General features: G+C 44.2%; 1 protein-coding gene across 3 annotated transcripts in view; it reads left to right on the top strand.

Annotated features, from left to right (window-relative positions):
- The window catches only part of SP1 (Sp1 transcription factor), a 46,942-nt gene that overhangs the window by 16,965 nt on the left and 10,128 nt on the right, over positions 1–19,849 (top strand). For all 3 annotated transcript variants that reach the window (XM_066258593.1, XM_066258595.1, XM_066258594.1), the window contains exon 4: positions 18,487–18,655. In XM_066258593.1, coding sequence (XP_066114690.1) covers positions 18,487–18,655 — 169 coding nt within the window. The remainder of the gene's footprint in view (positions 1–18,486; positions 18,656–19,849) is intronic.

Here is a 19,849-nt window from a genome sequence, read left to right as displayed (position 1 = left end):
AGTTTAAAATAAAAGAATATGAAAAATAGTTATTTTAAAATATAGACCTGTGGTGGCACAGTGGATCAAGTGTCAACCTGGAACGCTGAGATTGCCAGTTCGAAACCCTGGTGCTTCTCATCTCTCTCCCTTCCTGCCTCTTTGTCATCTCTCTCTGTCTCTATCTCTCTCACTAAAAAAAAACAAAAAAAACAAAACCACAGAACCAAATTAATCATTTAAAAATTTTTAAATGTATGCTCGCTTCGGCAGCACATATACTAAAATTTTTTAAATGTGCAATTTAGTGGTGTTAAGTGATTGACATTGTTATGCAACAGATCTTCAGAACTTATTCATCTTGCAAAACTGAAATGCTTATACCCATTAAACTCCTTAGTGCCCCATCTTCTCACCCTTTGCAGCTGTTACTCAACTTTATGTTTCTATGAATTTGACTACTTTGGATATGTCATATAGGTAGAATAATAAATTATTCATTTTTTTGTGACTGGCTTAACTTAGAATGTCTTCAAAGTTCATGCATATTGTAGCATGTGACAAGATTTTCTTTTTTAAGGCTAATACTCGATTGTATTAATTTACCCCATTTTCTTTTTTTTTTTTTTTTTTGCATTTCTCTGAAGCTGGAAACAGGGAGAGACAGTCAGACAGACTCCCGCATGCGCCCGACCGGGATCCACCCGGCACGCCCACCAGGGGGCGACGCTCTGCCCACCAGGGGGCGATGCTCTGCCCATCCTGGGCGTCGCCATGTTGCGACCAGAGCCACTCTAGCGCCTGAGGCAGAGGCCACAGAGCCATCCCCAGTGCCCAGGCCATCTTTGCTTCAATGGAGCCTTGGCTGTGGGAGGGGAAGAGAGAGACAGAGAGGAAGGCGCGGTGGAGGAGTGGAGAAGCAAATGGGCGCTTCTCCTGTGTGCCCTGGCCGGGAATCGAACCCGGGTCCTCCTCACGCTAGGCCGACGCTCTACCGCTGAGCCAACCGGCCAGGGCTAATTTACCCCATTTTCTTTATGTGTGAGGGACACTGGCTGTTTCTGCCTCTTGGCTATTACGAATAGTGCTGATGTGAACCTGGCTGTGAAAATATCTCTGAGATACTGCTTTCGATTCTTTTGGATATATACCCAGAATTAGGATTACTGGATCATATAGTAATTCTATTTTTTAGTTTTTTGAGTAAATACAGTAACTTTTGTAATTTTGCTTTAATCTTTTCTTTTTTTTTTTTTTTAAGTGAGCGGAGGGGAGAATGAGAAACAGAATCTTGCATGTGCCCTGACTGGGATCTACCCAGCAATCTTCATCTGGGGCAGATGCTGGAATCAACTAGCTATCCTCAGCACCTAGGCTGATGCTTGGACCAACCAAGGCACTGGCTGCGAGAGGGGAAGAGAGAGAGAAGGGAGAGAGAAGCAGAGAAGATGGTCACTTTTCATGTGTGCCCTGGCCAGGGAAGGGGGGATCGAACCCTGAATGTCTGCATGCCAGGCTGATGCTCTATCCACTGAACAAACCAACCAGGGCCATGCTTTTAGTTTCTATAAACAAGTATTTTTTGTTTTGTTTTGTTTTGTTTTTTTGTATTTTTCTGAAGCTGGAAACAGGAGAGACAGTCCGACAGACTCCTGCATGTGCCCGACCGGGATCCACCCGGCACACCCACCAGGGGGCCACGCTCTGCCCACCAGGGGGCGATGCTCTGCCCCTCCGGGGGGTCGCTCTGTCGCGACCAGAGCCACTCCAGCGCCTGGGGCAGAGGCCAGGGAGCCATCCCCAGCGCCTGGGCCATCCCTGCTCCAATGAAGCCTCGCTGCGGGAGGGGAAGAGAGACAGAGAGGAAGGAGAGGGGGAGGAGTGGAGAAGCAGATGGGCGCTTCTCCTGTGTGCCCTGGCCGGGAATCAAACCTGGGACTTCCGCACGCCAGGCCGACGTTCTACCACTGAACCAACCGGCTAGGGCCTCAAAGCTGTTTTAAAGTACTAACATGTATTGTATTTTTTTTTAATCTATTCATTTTAGAGAGGAAAGGGAGAGACAAAGAGAAAGAGAGGAGAGACAGAAAGAGAGAAGGGGGGAGGAGCTGGAAGCATCATCTCCCGTATGTGCCTTGACCAGGCAAGCCCAGGGTTTCGAACTGGCGACCTCAGCATTTCCAGGTCGACGTTTTATCCACTGCACCACCACAGGTCAGGCTATATATTTTTTTTAACCACATTTTTAAAAAAATTATTTATTTATTTATTTTTAGATTTTATTTATTCATTTTAGAGAGAGGAGACAGAACAGAGAGAGAGACAGAGAGAGAAGGGAGGGAGGAGCAGAAAGCATCAACTCCCATATGTGCCTTGACCAGGAAAGCTCAGGGTTCCGAACCGGCGACCTCAGTGTTCCATGTCAATGCTTTTACCCACTGTGCCACCGCAGGTCAGGCCATGTATTGTATTTGAACTGAAACGTGAAATAAATTCAAGTGCATCTAGACTTACCGTATTTCCCCATGTATAAGACGCACCTTAGTTTTGGGGCCCAAATTTTGAAAAAAAAGAAGTATTAAAGTTACTGAACTCAAGTTTTATTCATCATAAAATTCATACAATGCCTCATCACTGTCAAAACTCCCATCCATTAGCTTGTCCTCATCTGTGTCTGATGACGATTCACTGTCTTGAACAGTGAGTGCAAAAACAAGCATGAAAATGTGGGAAATTGCAAGTAAAAGAAAAACTACAACCACTGTATAAGACACACTGAGTTTTTAGACCCCAAATTTTTAGAAAAAAAGGTGTGTTTTATACATGGGGAAATATGGTAATTATTGATGGTTTTTGTTTTTTGTTTTTTTTGAGTAAGGGACATATAGGGACAGACATGAAGGGAGAGAGATGAAAAGTATCAACTCAGTTGTAGTATCTTGGTCGTTCATTGATTACTTTCTCATATGTGCCTTGACGGGGGAAGGGAGGGCCCTCCAGCAGAGCTAATATCCCTTGTTCAAGCCAGCTGCCTTTGGGCTCATGCCAGCGACCATGGGGTCATGTCTGTGATCCCACGCTCAACCTGGTGACCCCATGCTGAAGTTGCATGAGCCTGTGTTCAAGCTGGTGCCCTCAGGGTTTCAAACTGGGTCCCCAGTGTCCTAGGCCCAATGGTTTTATGTATTGCACTACCTCTTGGTCAGGCTGATGGTTTTTTGATTAATTCTCGAAAACATTCTGAGAACCAATAGACGTAAGTCTTAAAATTTTTATAGCAGTAACCAAAATGGAGACATTAAAAAATATATCACATAATCTAGATATGTTTTACCATAAAAACTTAAGAACTAGGTATTTAAATTTAAGAAACAGGCACATGCAATAGGGGTTACTTGAAATAGGAATCTTGCTTGACCAGGCGGTGGTGCAGTGGATAGAGCATCGGACTGGGATGCAGAGGACCCAGGTTCAAGACCCCGAGGTCGCCAGCTTGAGCGCAGGCTCATCTAGTTTGAGCAAAAGCTCACCGGCTTGGACCTGAAGTCGCTGGCTTGAGCAAGAGGTTACTTGGTCTGCTGAAGGCCTGCAGTCGAGGCACATATGAGAAAGCAATCAGTGAACAACTAAGGTGTTGCAACACGCATGAAAAATTAATGATTGATGTTTCTCATCTCTTCGTTCCTGTCTGTCTGTCCCTGTCTATCCCTCTCTCTGACTCTCTGTCTCTGTAAAAAAAAAGAAAAGAAAAGAAATAAAAAGAAAGACATAAGAATCTTAATTTCTTGTACTTATTCTTGGGATTGAAAATTTGTATCCATGGACTTTTTGTTGTTGTTGATTGATTTTAGAGAGATAAAGAGAGGAAGGGAGAGACACAGTGGGGGTGGGGGAAAGCACTCATCTGTTGTTCCACCTAGCTGTGCATTCATCCATCGCTTCCTGTATGTATCCTGACCGGGGATTGAACCTGCAACCTTGGTGCTTTGGGAGGAAGCTCTAACTGATTGAGCTAAGCTGCAAGAACCTGGATTGTTTGTTGTTGTTTTTGGACTAGTATTTGGTTTGCTTACAAAGAAATTTGATGCTGTTTATAAGTGTTAACAGCCAAGAAATTTGTCCCTTTCCAAAATGCCATATATTAAATTTATAGCAAACTTTTTATTTTGTTTAGCTCCCTTAAAGCCTTAATACTACAGATAGCATTGTCTACAATGAGTTCCTTAATGAGAGTGTTACTGAAGGACTACTAATGTTGCATCTTCTGAAGACCCTTCATTCAAATAAGGTATCCCAGAAACCAAGTAGAGGATTGTTTGTTGACAACTGGCATTGTGCTCTGCATGCTGTACAAGATTGTACCAAGAGGACAAATATATGTAAAAATTATACTTGGGAACCTAAGCTTTCTGTTCAGTTACGAAGTCAAGTTTCAAAGGCTTTTCTTTTTTTTTTTATTTTTTTTTTATTTTTTTTTTTATTTTTTTTTTATTTATTCATTTTAGAGAGGAGAGAGAAAGAGAGACAGAGAGAGAGAGGATAGAGAGACGGGGGGAGGAGCTGGAAGCATCAACTCCCATATGTGCCTTGACCAGGCAAGCCCAGGGTTTCGAACCAGCGACCTCAGCATTTCCAGGTCTACGCTTTATCCACTGCGCCACCACAGGTCAGGCCCAAAGACTTTTCTATCTAGTTGTGTTTCCAAAACTACCAATGAGGCCCAAGCTGAAATGGAGAATGATAATGAAACCTACTGCACACGAACGAATGATTCTGTTTATAAATGAATCATATTATGTCATGTCCCTTGTCTTTTTAATGGCCCCCTCTACCGTACCCCATTTCTTCTCCCAAATTTACAGGAAACTTTGGTATTGTGAACAAACTCAGGAGCTTACTAAAGAGTACTATTTTTCTTCCCATTTTTTTATGTTGCTGTTACTCTTTGAAAGTAATATAAAAATCCACAAAATTGCTGAGAAATTGTTTGGGATGAGTTTTCCCACTTGCTTAATACTATCTTAGATGGGAAGTTATAGGTGATGGACTGTAAATGGGATCTTAAACCTGAAATTTTATTTTTTCTTTCTTTTTTTATGTACTATTTTTACAGATGAATATCTCACATCCTGTGTAATCTAGGTTGAATGGTTTGCTATGAGCATACCCTTTGTTTCATCTGATGGATGAAATAACTCCAGCTGTGAAACTAGTAGTAACTGAAAATTCTTTGTGAGAGAAAAAGTTTGTTCTGAATGAGATAATTAGGATGAACAGGAGAATGACCACATGGAATTTATAGGTAGACAAAATAGGGTCCAAGTCATAACTGCTTCTTACTGGCTCTGTGACTTAGGGAAAGTTTTTCATCTGCTCTGAACTGAGTTTCTTTATTTGTAAAAGAGGGTTAATATTAATATTTACCCCCAAGGAATTATTATAGTTAAATAAGATATACATAATACATAATAGGTGCTCAACATAATAGGTGCTCAACGCTTACTAGGGCCACCTTGCATTAAAAGTTATGTTCCTTGTAGTTTTCTCATCCAATTAAAAGTAGGATTTTAATCACTTCAAGGTTGCTCTTCCAGGTTGTTGAAATGTCCATGCCTTTACATTCTTTCTTGCCCAGTATATTCCTTGTCTATCAGTGTAGTTATTAAACTACTACAACTACCAAAGGAAGTAAATTCCAGCCAGTATGCTTTGTCCTATAATAACCATTCTGGTAAAAATGATAGTTGACAGTAGAAAAGGTTTTAGAATTACTTGTGCATTTTCTGTTTCTTTATTGCTTATTGGTCTGCTTAAGAACTTGGTGCAGAGTATATATCTGTGTTTTCTTTAGACTGTTTGCTAGCAAGACATTCTCCTTGATCAATACTTTGTTTATACCTCAACAAATGGTAATTGGGTTTCTCAGTTTTCTGTTTTAATGAATTATTCTGTCCCCATTCTCTTTTTTTTTTTAAAGTTCTTTTTTTTTTTTTCCTTAAAGATTTTATTTGTTCATTTTAGAGAGGGGAGAGAGAGAGAGAGAGAAGGTAGGAGGAAGAGCAGGAAGCATCAACTCCCAAATGTTTCTTGACTAGGCAAGCCCACGGTTTCGAACTGGCAACCTCAGTGTTCCAGGCCCACGGTTTATCCACTGTGCCACCACAGACCAGGCTGTCCCTATTTTCTTAAGACTTGTTTAGTTTTCTCTAAATTAAAATTTTTTTCTTTTTACTTTTCTAGAACTTGGTTTTACTAAAGCACAATTTTACTTCCTTTTCTACATTCAGCTAATTTCATCTCTCCTCTATCACTAACCTTCCCCTTTTCACCCCAAAAATGGTCCAACACTTCAAAAAATTATGAAATAATTTTAGGTAGTTAGAAAGGATAATACAGTGGATATTCTTTTACCCATATCCCAGTTCAAAATACAAATAGTGTTAAAGCTCACAAAATTGTCTTTTAACACTTTATCATTGCTGCTGAACTATATGGTTTTATCAAGTAATGATTATTTTGGCTGTGTGGATATATGCACATGCTTACTTTAATCTTTTATTGTAAAATGAAAGTAGAAGCTGGTGATTTTTAGAATTTCTTGACCACTGTTAATCTGCAGAACAAAGATGATTATACCTGCTCAATTCTTTGAGGTGTTGTAAATGTATACAAATATACCAAAGAAATGTTTTAAGACATTTGTTTACCTACCCCCCCTTTTTTTTGGTGACAGACCGAGAGAGACAGATAGGGATAGGGACAGACAGACCGAAAGGGAGAGAGATGAGAAGTACCAGTTTTTTGTTGCAGCATCTTCATTGTTCATAGATTGCTTTTTCATATGTGCCTTGACTGGGCTACAGCAGACCAAGTGACCCCGGGCTCAAGCCAGCGACCCCCGGGCTCAAGTTAGTGAGCCTTGCTCAAACCAGATGAGCCCATGCTCAAGCAGGTGACTTCAGGGTTTCGAGCCTGGGTCCTCTGTGTCCCAGTCCAATGCTCTATCCACTGTGCCACCGCCTGGTCAGGCTGTTAAACTACCCTTTGTACAATTTTAGGTATGCCAGTGTTTTAGATTTTAAATTTCTTCAGGGAAGGAACTTCCTCTTTTTTTTCTTTTTTTCATTTGTATTTGTTTTAGTGTTCTTTTTGTTTTTGTAAGATTTTATTCTTTTTAGAGAGAGGAGAGATAGAAGCGGGGGAGGAACAAGAAGCATCAACTCTTATATGTGCCGTGACCAGGCAAGCCCAGGGTTTTAATTCACGACCTCAGTGTTCCAGGTCAACACTTGATCCACTGTGTCACCACAGGTCAGGCATGTATTTGTTGATTTCAGTGAGAGAGGAAGGGAGAGAGAGAAAGAGGGACAGGAACATTGAGCTGTTCCTGTATGTGCCCTGATCAGGGACACAAAGTATCATGCTCTAACCAACCGAGATATCCGGGCCCACCTCTTTTTCTTTATACAGAGCATGTTTGGTATCATAAACATAAGAATATAGAATATATAATCTAAATGAGAAAGAAGACTGGTTGCCCCAAAACGACTGCTGATAAAAATTACAGTTTCAACATGGGAAGTTGGAAAATTCAAAGCATTCACTTTATAAAGATCAGTAGGGCAGAAATTAGAAAACTTACCTTTGAGGACAGGGAAAATGAAAGAATAAAAATAATAAAGTAAAAATTACTTGAAATTTAATTATCCAAAGATACCTACTGTTGAAATTTTAGTGAATATCCCTTCTAGCCATCTTTTTTTATATTTGTGTACAATTATTTTTTGTATGTGACAGAGACAGAGAAAGGGACAGACAGACAGGAAAGGAGAGAGATAAGAAGCATCAATTCTTTGTTGTTGCACCTTAGTTGTTCATTGACTGCTTTCTGATATGTGCCTTGACTCCAGCTGAGCCAGTGACCCCTTGCTCAAACTGGCGACCTCAGGGTTTCGAACCTGGGTCCTCAGTTTCTCAGGTTGGCGCTCTGTCCATTTTTAATGGGTATTATGTATCATTTAAAGGATCTAAGATGATTCTATAGAGAGGGAGAAGAAGGGAGAGAGAGACAAAGAGAGAGAACATGGACATGTTGGTCCACTTAGTTGTGTACATTAATTGGTTTCTTGTTATGTGCCCTGACGGGGATCCAACCCGCAACCTTCTTGTGTTGGGAGGATGCTCTGACAACTGAGCCACTTGGCCCGGGCCCAGACATTAATAATTGGATTAGACGTTGCAGCACCCCTACTTGAATTCAGAATGAAATACTGTGGGCGTATATATAGATGGGAGGAAAAGCATTTTAAGTATATTTAGCTCTCCTTTTCTTTTCCTAATATACAGTGACTTATTGAGTATCTTCTGTGTCCCAAGAAAAATGTTAGGTACACTTTATTAATTTATTACTTAGTCCAATATAATTACTCTCTTTTGCTGATGAGGAAAGTAAGGCTCAGGGAAGTTACCTAGCTAGTAAGTGGTAAAACCAGGGTTCATCTTTTTTTTTTTTTAAGCTGGAAACGGGGAGAGACAGTCAGGCAGACTCCCGCATGCGCCCGACCAGGGACGCCCACCAGGGGGCGATGCTCTGCCCACCAGGGGGCGATGCTCTGCCCCTCTGGGGCTTCGCTCTGCCGCGACCAGAGCCACTCTAGTGCCTGGGGCAGAGGCCAAGGAGCCATCCCCAGCGCCCAGGCCATCTTTGCTCCAATGGAGCCTTGGCTGCGGGAGGGGAAGAGAGAGACAGAGAGGAAGGAGGGGAGGAGGGTGGAGAAGCAAATGGGCGCTTCTCCTATGTGCCCTGGCCGGGAATCGAACCCGGGTCCCCTGCACGCCAGGCCGACACTCTACTGCTGAGCCAACCGGCCAGGGCCGAAACCAGGGTTCAAACCTAGGTCTGTCCATCTACACCAGTGGTCCCCAACCTTTTTGGGCCACGGACCGGCCTTTAGGGTGGGATGGATAAATGTATCGCGTGACTGAGACAGGCGTCAAAAGTGAGTCTTAGTCCTGGCCGGTTGGCTCAGCGGTAGAGCGTCGGCCTAGCGTGCGGCGGACCCGGGTTCGATTCCGGCCAGGGCACACAGGAGAAGCGCCCATTTGCTTCTCCACCCCTCCGCCGCGCTTTCCTCTCTGTCTCTCTCTTCCCCTCCCGCAGCCAAGGCTCCATTGGAGCAAAGATGGCCCGGGCGCTGGGGGTGGCTCCTTGGCCTCTGCCCCAGGCGCTAGAGTGGCTCTGATCGCAATATGGCGACGCCCAGGATGGGCAGAGCATCGCCCCCTGGTGGGCAGAGCGTCGCCCCTGGTGGGTGTGCCGGGTGGATCCCGGTCGGGCGCATGCGGGAGTCTGTCTGACTGTCTCTCCCTGTTTCCAGCTTCAGAAAAATGAAAAAAAAAAAAAAAAGTGAGTCTTATGCCTGACCAGGCGGTGGTGCAGTGGATAGAGCTTCAGACTGGGATGCGGAAGACCCAGGTTCGAGACTCCGAGGTCGCCAGCTTGAGCGTGGGCTCATCTGGTTTGAGCAAAAAAAAAAATTCACCAGCTTGGACCCAAGGTCACTGGCTCAAGCAAGAGGTTACTCGGTCTGCTGAAGGCCCCCGGTCAAGGCACATATGAGAAAGCAATCAATGAACAACTAAGGTGTCACAATGCGCAACAGAAAACTAATGATTGATGCTTCTCATCTCTCTCCGTTCCTGTCTGTCCCTGTCTATTCCTCACTCTTGACTCTCTCTGTCTCTGTAAAAAAATAAAATAAAATAAAAATTAAAAAAAAGAAAGTGAGTCTTAGACGGATGTAACAGAGGGAATCTGGTCATTTATTATTTTTTATTTTTTTATTTTTTGGAAGCTGGAAACGGGGAGGCAGTCAGACAGACTCCCGCATGCGCCCGACCGGGATACACCCAGCATGCCCACCAGGGGACAATGTTCTGCCCCTCTGGGGTGTCGCTCTGTTGCATCCAGAGCCATTCTAGCGCCTGAGGCAGAGGCCACAGAGCCATCCCCAGCGCCCGGGCCATCTTTGCTCCAATGGAGCCTCGGCTGCGGGAGGGGAAGAGAGAGAGGAAGGAGAGAGGGGGAGGTGTGGAGAAGCAGATGGGCGCTTCTCCTGTGTGCCCTGGCCGGGAATCAAACCCGGGACTCCTGCACGCCAGGCCGATGCTCTACCACTGAGCCAACCGGCCAGGGCCGGCATGATAATATTTTTAGGAACTTGCCTGTGGGTTTTTTTTTTAAATAAAGAAATTTGTGTCTGACCTGTAGTGGCACAGTAGATAAAGCATTGACCTGGAATGCTGAGGTCGCTGGTTTGAAACCCTGGGCTTGCCTGGTCAAGGCACATACAAGAAGCTACTATGAGTTAATACTTTTTGCTCACCCCCTACTTTCTCTCTAAAATCAATAAATGAAATCTTTTATTTTTATTTATTTTTTATTTAGTGGGAGGAGGGGAGGCAGAAACAGACTCCCACATGACCCTGGACCAGGATCCATCCGACAAGCCCAATATGGGGCGATGCTCTGCCCATCTGGGCTGTTGCTGCATTGTTCAGCAACCAAGCTGTTCTTAGTGCCTGAGGCAGAGACCATGGAGCCATCCCCAGCGCCTAGGGCCAACTTGCTCCAATTGAGCCATCACAATGGGAAGGGAAGAGAAAAACCACTGGCCAGGGCCAATAGATAAAATCTTAAATAAATAATAAATTTGTTGTTTTAAAAATTTGCTGCATGACTAGGTGGTGGCGCAGTGGATAGAGCATCAAACTGGGACGCGGAGGACCCAGGTTCGAGACCCCGAGGTTGCCAGCTTGAGCGCAAGCTTATCTGGTTTGAGCAAGGCTCACCAGCCTGAGCCCAAGGTCACTGGCTCAAGCAAGAGGTCACTCGGTTTGTTGGAGCCCCCTGGTCAAGGCACGTATGAGAAAGCAATCAATGAACAACTAAGGAGCTGCAAGGAAGAATTAATACTTCTTATCTCTCTGCTTTCCTGTCTTGTCCCTATTTGACTCTTAGTCTCTGTTGCAAAATAAGAAGGAAGGAAGGAAGGAAGGATGGAAGGAAGGAAGGGAGGGAGGGAGGAAGGGAGGGAGGGAGGAAGGGAGGGAGGGAGGGAGGGAAATGCTGAAATTGGTCCTGGATGGTTGGCTCAGCAGTAGAGCATCGGCCTGGCATGTGGAAGGTCCCAAGTTCAATTCCTGGCCAGGACACATAGGAGAAGTGCCCATCCTCTTCTCTACCCCTTCCTCTCATTTCTCTCTCTCTCTCTCTCTCTCTCTCTCTCTCTCTTCCCCTCCCACAGCCATGGCTCAATTGGAGCGAGTTGGCCCTGGGTGCTGAGGATGGCTCCATGGCCTCTGCCTCAAGTGCTGGAATGGCTTCGGTTGCAAAGAGCAATGCCCCAGATGAACAGAGCATCTCCTCCTAGTGGGCATGCCGGGTAGATCCCAGTCCGGCACATGCAGGAGTTTGTCTGTCTGCCTCCCTGCTTCTCACTTCAGATAACAAAAAAAAAATGCTGAAAATAATTTCCTTAAGTTCCTCCTTGCTTTTTTAAGACAGAAGCTTTTTTTTTTTTTAATTTTTTGACAGAAACAGGGACAGACAGACAGGAAGGGAGAGAGATTAGAAGCATCAATTCTTTGTTGCCCACCTTAGTTATTCACTGATTGTTTTCTCATATGTGCCTTGACTGGGGTCTACAGCAGAGCGAGTGACCCCTTGCTCAAGCCAGCGACCTTGGGCTTCAAGCCAGCGACCTTGGGCTTCAAGCCAGCGACCCTGCACTCAAGCTGGTGACCTCGGGGTTTTGAATCTGGGTACTCCACTTCCCAGTCCGACGCTCCATCCACTGCACCACCACCTGGTCAGTCTCTAAGTATTTCTTTGTTTCTCTCTTTATTGAATTATGCCATTCTACATCAACAGTCTTATGTTTCGATTAAATGGACAAAGGTTTGCCTTTTTGGCAAAGAGGGAAAACTTTGGGGATTAATGAGATGCTTCTCTAATTATAATGGAATTAGGTTAGTTTGGAAAATAGATCCATGAAGATGATTTGTTTATCTGCACCATTGGTTTGTCTTTTTTTTGAGAGTTTACAGTCAATATTATTTCTGTTAGTTTCAGGTATAACCATGGTTTTGTCTTACCTTGATTCTAAAGACCTATTGTAGGTTGCTGGATCTCCAGTTACATAAATTTCTCTTCTGAAGGTAATTTTTAGTAGGTAACCATTGGTGGTACTAACTAGCATCCTAACTAACCTTGCCTGCTGAACTATTTGGGTTAATTTCAAAGAATAAATTCTTCATCCCCACTAGGGAGATTTTCCAATCAGTAACATAGTTTTTTGGTTTTTTTTTTTAATTATTTTTTACAGAGACAGAGAGTGAGTCAGAGAGAGGGATAGACAGGGACAGACAGACAGGAACGGAGAGAGATGAGAAACATCAATCTTTAGTTTTTCATTGCACGTTGCAACACCTTAGTTGTTCATTGATTGCTTTCTCATATGTGCCTTGACCGCGGGCCTTCAGCAGACCGAGTGACCCCTTGGTCAAGCCAGCGACCTTGGGTTCAAGCTGATGGGTTTTTGCTCAAACCAGATGAGCCCGCGCTCAAGCTGGCGACCTTGGGGTCTCGAACCTGGGTCCTCTGCATCCCAGTCCGAGGCTCTATCCACTGTGCCACCGCCTGGTCAGGCAGTAACATAGTTTTTAAGGCAGGTTGTTTAAACAAAATAACTGTTGTATATCTTTTTTTTTTCTTTTTTTTTTTTACAGAAACAGAGTGAGTCAGGGAGAGGGATAGACAGGGACAGACAGACAGGAATGGAGAGATGAGAAGCATCAATCATTAGTTTTTCGTTGCGCATTGCAACACCTTAGTTGTTCATTGATTGCTTTCTCATATATGCCTTGACCCCAGGCCTTCAGCAGACCGAGTGACCCCTTGCTCAAGCCAGTGACCTTGGGCTCAAGCTGGCAACCTCAGGGTCTTGAACCTGGGTCCTCTGCATCCCAGTCCGACACTTTACCCTCTGCGCCACTGCCTGGTCAGGCACTGTTGTATATCTTAGTCCATGATTTCTCACTGTGATTTTCCCACAAGATATTTTCCTAATAATATAACTATAAGGTGTTGAATATTTATGTGACAGATATTACTCAAAGCTCCTTTACATGTATTATTTCATTTGTTTTTCACAATAACTTTATGAGATTCTTAATATTTCATCCCAGTTTTACTGATGGAGAAACTCTACCTAGAGAAGTTACTTGGTCACTATTAGAAGCTAATCAAATGATGGTATAGGAACTCACATATGTTTTACTTCTAAACCTGCTCTTAACTTTGTACTCTAGTAATTCCTAGTTTTAGCTCTGCCAATATCATGAATGTCTCAGAACATTCAAATTAAATTTAATGTTGTAGGCTGAAGTTTAGATGTGGTAGAGTGAGCAGGAAAGTGCAGAAGAACTTGTTATTAAGCATAGTAACTCAAAATTATGTTTATGAGCTGAATAGAGTAGAGATTAAGTACAGAAGTACAATCAGGAACCTTGATTTTTGATGGTAAGTCTGATCTGCCCCATTAGTTTCCTTCATAAAATAAATAACACAAAGCAGGCTAATTTAGTACTCCATTTATAGAAATCTTTATTTTTTATTTTTTAATTGATTTTAGAGAGAGGAAGGGAGAGAGAAAGACACATCAATTTCTTGTTTCATGTAGTTGTATGTTCATTGATTGCATCTTGTATGTCCTGACTGGGGATAGAACTCACATCCTTGGCATCATATAGAGATGACACTAACAAACTATACTACTCAGCCAGGGCTTCCTTTTATATAAATCTTAAAATAGAGTCATTAATTTATTTACAAGGTGCTTTTGGAGGTGAATACTTACTGATAGTAGTTGTTTTGAAAACCTGAGAAGAATGTTAATCTGTTTCTTTAAAACATTTACATTTGTCTACTGGTGTAGAGCAGTTTTTGAAAATGTCAAGTGTAACCAACCCATTAATGGTTCATGCCTGCGTTTCATCAGGTAGTTACCAGACCACTAGCTGTGGTTGCTGTGGGTGGCGCCTAACTTCAGCACACCTCCTCAATGGTCCTCAGCAGTGTGACCCTGAGGTGGCTGCTCCTCACCAGACCTGCATGGGAGCCAGTTTCCTCCTGGGAGCTGGGCCTGGGTGGTGGCATGGGGACACTTGAGTGTGTCTTGCACAGGCGCAGAGCATAAAATAACAGTCCACTTTGTCCACTTTTTAAAATTGCAATGGTGAAACATTAACCAAAGGAAAAGTCGGTGAATATTTTCACAAAATTTTACCTATTTTTACAATTTTTTTTTTTTTTTTTAGAGAGAGAGAGAGAGAGACAGGAAGGCACAGAGAGGGTGAGAAACATCATAATTGGCATTGATTGCTTCTCCTATGTGCCTTGACCAGGGCCGAGCCACTGTCCCTTACTTAGTTCAAGCCAGTGACCTTGGGCTTTTCAAACCAGTGACGTTTGGGCTTAAGCTGGAAGGCTTTGGGATTGTGTGGATGATTCCCCCGCTCAAGCCAGAGATCTCAGGTCTTTGAACCAGTGACCCCAGTGTTTTGGGTCAGTGTTTTATCTACTGCACCATCACTAGTCAGGCACAATCACTCTTCTCCCTTTTATTTTTTCTTTTCTTTTCCTTTCCTTTTCTTTTTTTTCTCTTCTTCCTTTCTTCTCTCTCTTTTTCTTTTTTGATTGATTTGTGTGTGTGTGTGTGTGTGTGTGTGTGTGAGAGAGAGAGAGAGAGACAGAGATAGGGACAGACAGACAAGGATGGAGAAAGATGAGAAGCATCAATTCTTCATTGCAGCACCTTAGTTGTTTATTGATTGTCTTCTCATATGTGCCCTGACTGGGGGGCTCCAACCTACCAAGTGACCCCCTGCTCAAGCCAGCGACCTTGGGCTTCAGGCCTGTGACCTTTGAGCTCAAGCCAACAATCATGGGGTCATGTCTATGATCACATGCTCAAGCTGTCAACCCCGCACTCAAAGTGGCGAGCCTGCCCTCAAGCCAGATGAGTCCGTGCTCCAGCCGGTGACCTTGGGGTTTTGAACCTGGGTCCTCCGCATACCAGGCCAATACTCTTATTTACTGTGCCACTTCCTGGTCAGGCTCAGCTCATTAAAACCTTTTTTTTTCTTCTTTTTTTTCTTTTTTCTTTTTTTTCTTTTTTTGTATTTTTCTGAAGTTGGAAACGGGGAGGCAGTCAGACTCCCGCATGCGCCCGACAGGGATCCACCCGGCACACCCACCAGGTGGCGATGCTCTGCCCATCTGGGGCGTTGCTCTGTTGCGACCAGAGCCATTCTAGTGCCTAAGGCAGAGGCCATGGAACCATCCTCAGCACCCCGGCCAGCCTTGCTCCAATGGACCCTGGGCTGTGGGAGGGGAAGAGAGAGACAGAGAGGAAGGAGAGGGGGAGAGGTGGAGAAGCAGATGGGCGCTTCTCCTGTGTGCCCTGGCCGGGAATCGAACCTGGGACTCCTGCACGCCAGGCCGACGCTCTACCACTGAGCCAACCGGCCAGGGCCATTAATTCTTTATGTCATTAAATGAGAGCATAGATGAATATATTTACTATTATGATCAGCTTTCCTACTTTTAATTCACATTGTATAACTACTGAATTTTATAGGTCAAAAGTATGTATGTATTTATTTTGGTTAAATTATAATCAAATATTAGAAAATAGTATGATAAAATGTTACATATTTTACCTTATGTTTGCTTAACAACTTTAGCATAAAGTTTTCATGTAAATCCTATGCTTACTTGCCTTTAAATTAGGTTTAAAAAGGTGTTATTATCCCTGTTAAATGTGGTGAAGGCAGAAATCTAAAATGGCTTGTCTAGGGCCATACCGTGAATTAGAAAATCTATATTAAATCTGCATCTTGTTAATACTACAAAGGAGATGTTAAGATTGAAACTGGAGAAACTATGAATAGTAGTAATTAAGTGTGAGTGTGTATGGAAAAAGCTGTTGCTTCATGAACTGATTAATCTCAAAGAGTTGTAATCTTAAAAAATATATTTCAGAATTTAAATAATCAGTTGGCCCTGGCCAGAAACCTCTGTTGTTTAGAGTATTGTCTAAAAGTGCAGAGGTTGCTGGTTCTATCTCTAGTCAGGGTACATACAGGAACAACTCGATGTTCTTGTCTGTCTATCTGTATGTGTGTGTGTGTCTCTCTCTCTCTCACTAAAATAAATAAATAAATAAATTTTTTAATCTGTCAGTTGTAAAAGAGAGGAAATCATACTTTTTGTGACAGTATGGGTAGGCCTGGAGAGTATTATGCTAAGTGAAATAAACCAGTCAGAAAAAGACAAGTACCATTTGATTTCACTTACAGGTAGATCTAATGAAGAAAATAAACAAAATAGAAACAGACTCAAGTATGGAGAACAGACTGACATCTGTCAGAGGATAGAGGTTGGGAGGGCTGGGTGTAAAAGGTGAAGGGATTAAGCAAAAGAAAAAACTCATAGCAACAGTGTGGTGATTATCAGAGGGAAAGAGGGTAAGGTGAAGTAGAAGAGGGTAAAGGAGGGGATAAATGGTGATGGAAGTAGACTTGATTTAGGGTGGTGAACACACAGTACAATATATAGATGATGAAGCCTTGGCCTGTTGGCTCCATAGGAGAGCGTCGGCCTGGTGTGTAGAAGTCCCCGGTTCGATTCCCGGTCAGGGCACACAGGAGAAGAGCCCATCTGCTTCTCCACCCTTCCCCCTCTCCTTTCTATCTCTCTCCCCCTCCTGCAGCCATAGCTCAATGGAACGAGTACTCCCCAGGAGTTGAGGATGTCTACATTGCCTCCACCTCAGGTACTAAGAAGAGCTCAGTTGCTGAGCAATGGAACAACACCCTACATGGGCAGGGCATCGCCCCCTAGTGGGATTACCAGGTGGATCCTGGTTGGTGTGTATGGGAAACTTTGTGTCTGCCTTCCTTTCTCTCACTGAATTAAAAAAAAAAAGCCTATTTCCCTGTATTCTTTTGTGTGTGTGTGACAGAGACAGAGAGATGGACAGATAGGGACAGACAGATGGTAAGGGAGAGAGATGAGAAGCACCAAATTTTTATTGCGGCATCTTGGTTTTTCCACTGCGCCACTGCCTGGTCGCAGCATCTTGGTTATTCATTGACTGCTTTCTCATATGTGCCTTGACTGGGGGGCTACAGCAGACCGAGTGACCCCTTGCTCAAGCCAGCGACCCTGGGCTAAAGCTGGTGAGCCTTGCTCAAACCAGATGAGCCCGCGCTCAAGTTGGCAACCTCGAGGTTTCAAACCTGAGTCCTCTGTATCCCAGTCTGACGCTCCATCTACTGCCTGGTCGGGCTCCCTATATTCTTTTTTTTTTTTTTTACTTTTCTGAAGTTGGAAACGGGGATGCAGTCAGACAGACTCCCGCATACGCCCGACCCGGATCCACCCGGCATGCTCACCAGGGGGCTACTCGCCGCCCATCTGGGGCGTCGCTCTGCCGCAACTAGAGCCATTCCAGCGCCTAAGGCAGAGGCCACAGAGCCATCCCCAGCGCCCGGGCAAACCTTGCTCCAATGGCGCCCTGGCTGCGGGAGGGGAAGAGAGACAGAGAGGAAGGAGAGGGGGAGGGGGTGGAGAAGCAGATGGGTGCTTCTCCTGTGTGCCCTGGCTGGGAATCGAACCTGGGACTCCCGCATGCCAGGCCGACGCTCTACCGCTGAGCCAACCGGCCAGGGCCGCTCCCTATATTCTTGCTGATGCTGTGCATTATTGGAGTTTTAATTTTTTGTAACCTGATATTTGAATAATTACAAAAAGTCCAATATCAACAATTGCCTTTTAAAAATTGAGTGAGGCCCTGGCCGGTTCGCTCAGCGGTAGAGCGTCGGCCTGGCGTGCAGGGGACCCGGGTTCGATTCCCGGCCAGGGCACACAGGAGAAGCACCCATTTGCTTCTCCAACCCCCCCTCCTTCCTCTCTCTCTCTTCCCCTCCCGCAGCCAAGGCTCCATTGGAGCAAAGATGGCCCGGGCGCTGGGGATGGCTCCTTGGCCTCTGCCCCAGGCGCTAGAGTGGCTCTGGTCTTGGCAGAGCGAGGCCCCGGAGGGGCAGAGCATCGCCCCCTGGTGGACAGAGCGTCACCCCTGATGGGCATGCTGGGTGGATCCCAGTCGGGCGCATGCGGGAGTCTGTCTGACTGTCTCTCCCCATTTCCAGCTTCAGAAAAAATAAATAAATAAATAAGAATTGAGTGAGATTGACCATGTTTTCATAAACTTAATTGACTTTGTGTTTTCAGCAATGATTCTTGAGATTTCAAGTATGGGTGGTAATCAGTGAATGTGACTTCAAAGATTTGAAGAAATGGTGCTGTAAATGTCACTGAGATGCCTACAGGTGTAATGACCTTTCTTATTTCCCACTTTTACTGTAATCTCTTAATTTTAGGTGATCATGGAGGTCAGCTTGGCCTCCATGGGGCTGGTGGTGATGGAATACATGATGACACAGCAGGAGGAGAGGAAGGAGAAAACAGTCCAGATCCCCAACCCCAAGCTGGTCGTAGGACCCGGCGGGAAGCATGCACATGCCCCTACTGTAAAGACAGTGAAGGAAGGTAAGTTGACTGAGCCAGTATCTTAAGAGTACTATAAAGAAGAAAAATTAATGGATTTGGAGGTAAGAATAGGGTTTGTTTGTTTATTTATTTTCAGGCTTGGCAGTGTTGCAAAGGGATTAGAGGTAGCTCAGTATATTTGATTAGGTTATATTATAGGCTCTTGGTTCCAGCTGTGATCCTTTCCTGGACTCTAAGATGTTGGCCCTTAGGTGCCTGCTTTCTCCTAGAGATAACAAAATTAGATGAATCCAGCTCCTCTAATGATTGTTACCGTATGTCTGTTTTGAGATGGTTTTAACAAGGTTACTTGTAAAACAACCTTGCAAAGAAGAAAAAATACCTACACTAATGCACAATAAAGTTCGCTGATTTTCTCAATAGTAGTACCTGCTAGTCCATATTATCTATGGAAAGTTCCAAGTTCTATTTTTTTTTTCTTCAAGTCACTGCTTTTGAGAGAATAGAAAGTTACATAGTTGCTTAAATGCTTTTGGAGGAAAAGAAACCTGTTAGTCTTTTTGCCAATAAAAATAAGCACAAAAATAAGAAAAGCACCAAACAAAAAATAATTTTAGTTATTTGTAGGTTAACCCTATATTGCAGAAAAAACCTGAGTTAAAAGCACTGAGTTGCCTGACCAGGCAGTGGCGCAGTGGATAGAGTGTTGGCCTGGGATGCCAAGGACTCGGGTTTGAAATCCTGAGGTTGCCAGCTTGAGTGTGGGCTCATCTGCCTTGAGTGTCTGAGCTCATCAGCTTTAGCTGTGGGGTCGCTGGCTTAAGCGTAGGATTATAGACAAGACCCCATCGTCACTGGCTTGGACCCCAAAGGTTGCTGGCTTGAAGTCCAAAGTCTCTGCTTGAGCAACGGGTCACTGGCTCAGCTGGAGCCCCTCCCCCCCATGAAGGCACATATGAGAAAGCAATCAATGAACAACTAAGGTGCCACAACGAAGAACTGATGCTTCTCATTTCTCACCTTTCCTCTCTGTCTGTCTCTCTCTCTCAAAAAAAAAAAAAAAAAAGCATTGAGTAACACCCTGGCCTGTTGGCTCAGTGGATAAAGCATCTGCCCAGTATGTGGACGTCTCAGGATTGATCTCCAGTTAGGCACACATGGGAAGCAACCATCTACTTCTCTTCCCCTCCCTGTCCACCTTCTCTTTCTCTCTTGCAGCCCCTGACCTGATTG

The sequence above is a fragment of the Saccopteryx bilineata genome, chromosome 2, assembly GCF_036850765.1.
Source record: "Saccopteryx bilineata isolate mSacBil1 chromosome 2, mSacBil1_pri_phased_curated, whole genome shotgun sequence".
Classification (NCBI taxonomy): Eukaryota; Metazoa; Chordata; class Mammalia; order Chiroptera; family Emballonuridae; genus Saccopteryx; species Saccopteryx bilineata.
The sequence above is the reverse complement of the archived record's forward strand: the minus strand, read 5'-3'. Positions and strand labels throughout refer to the sequence as shown.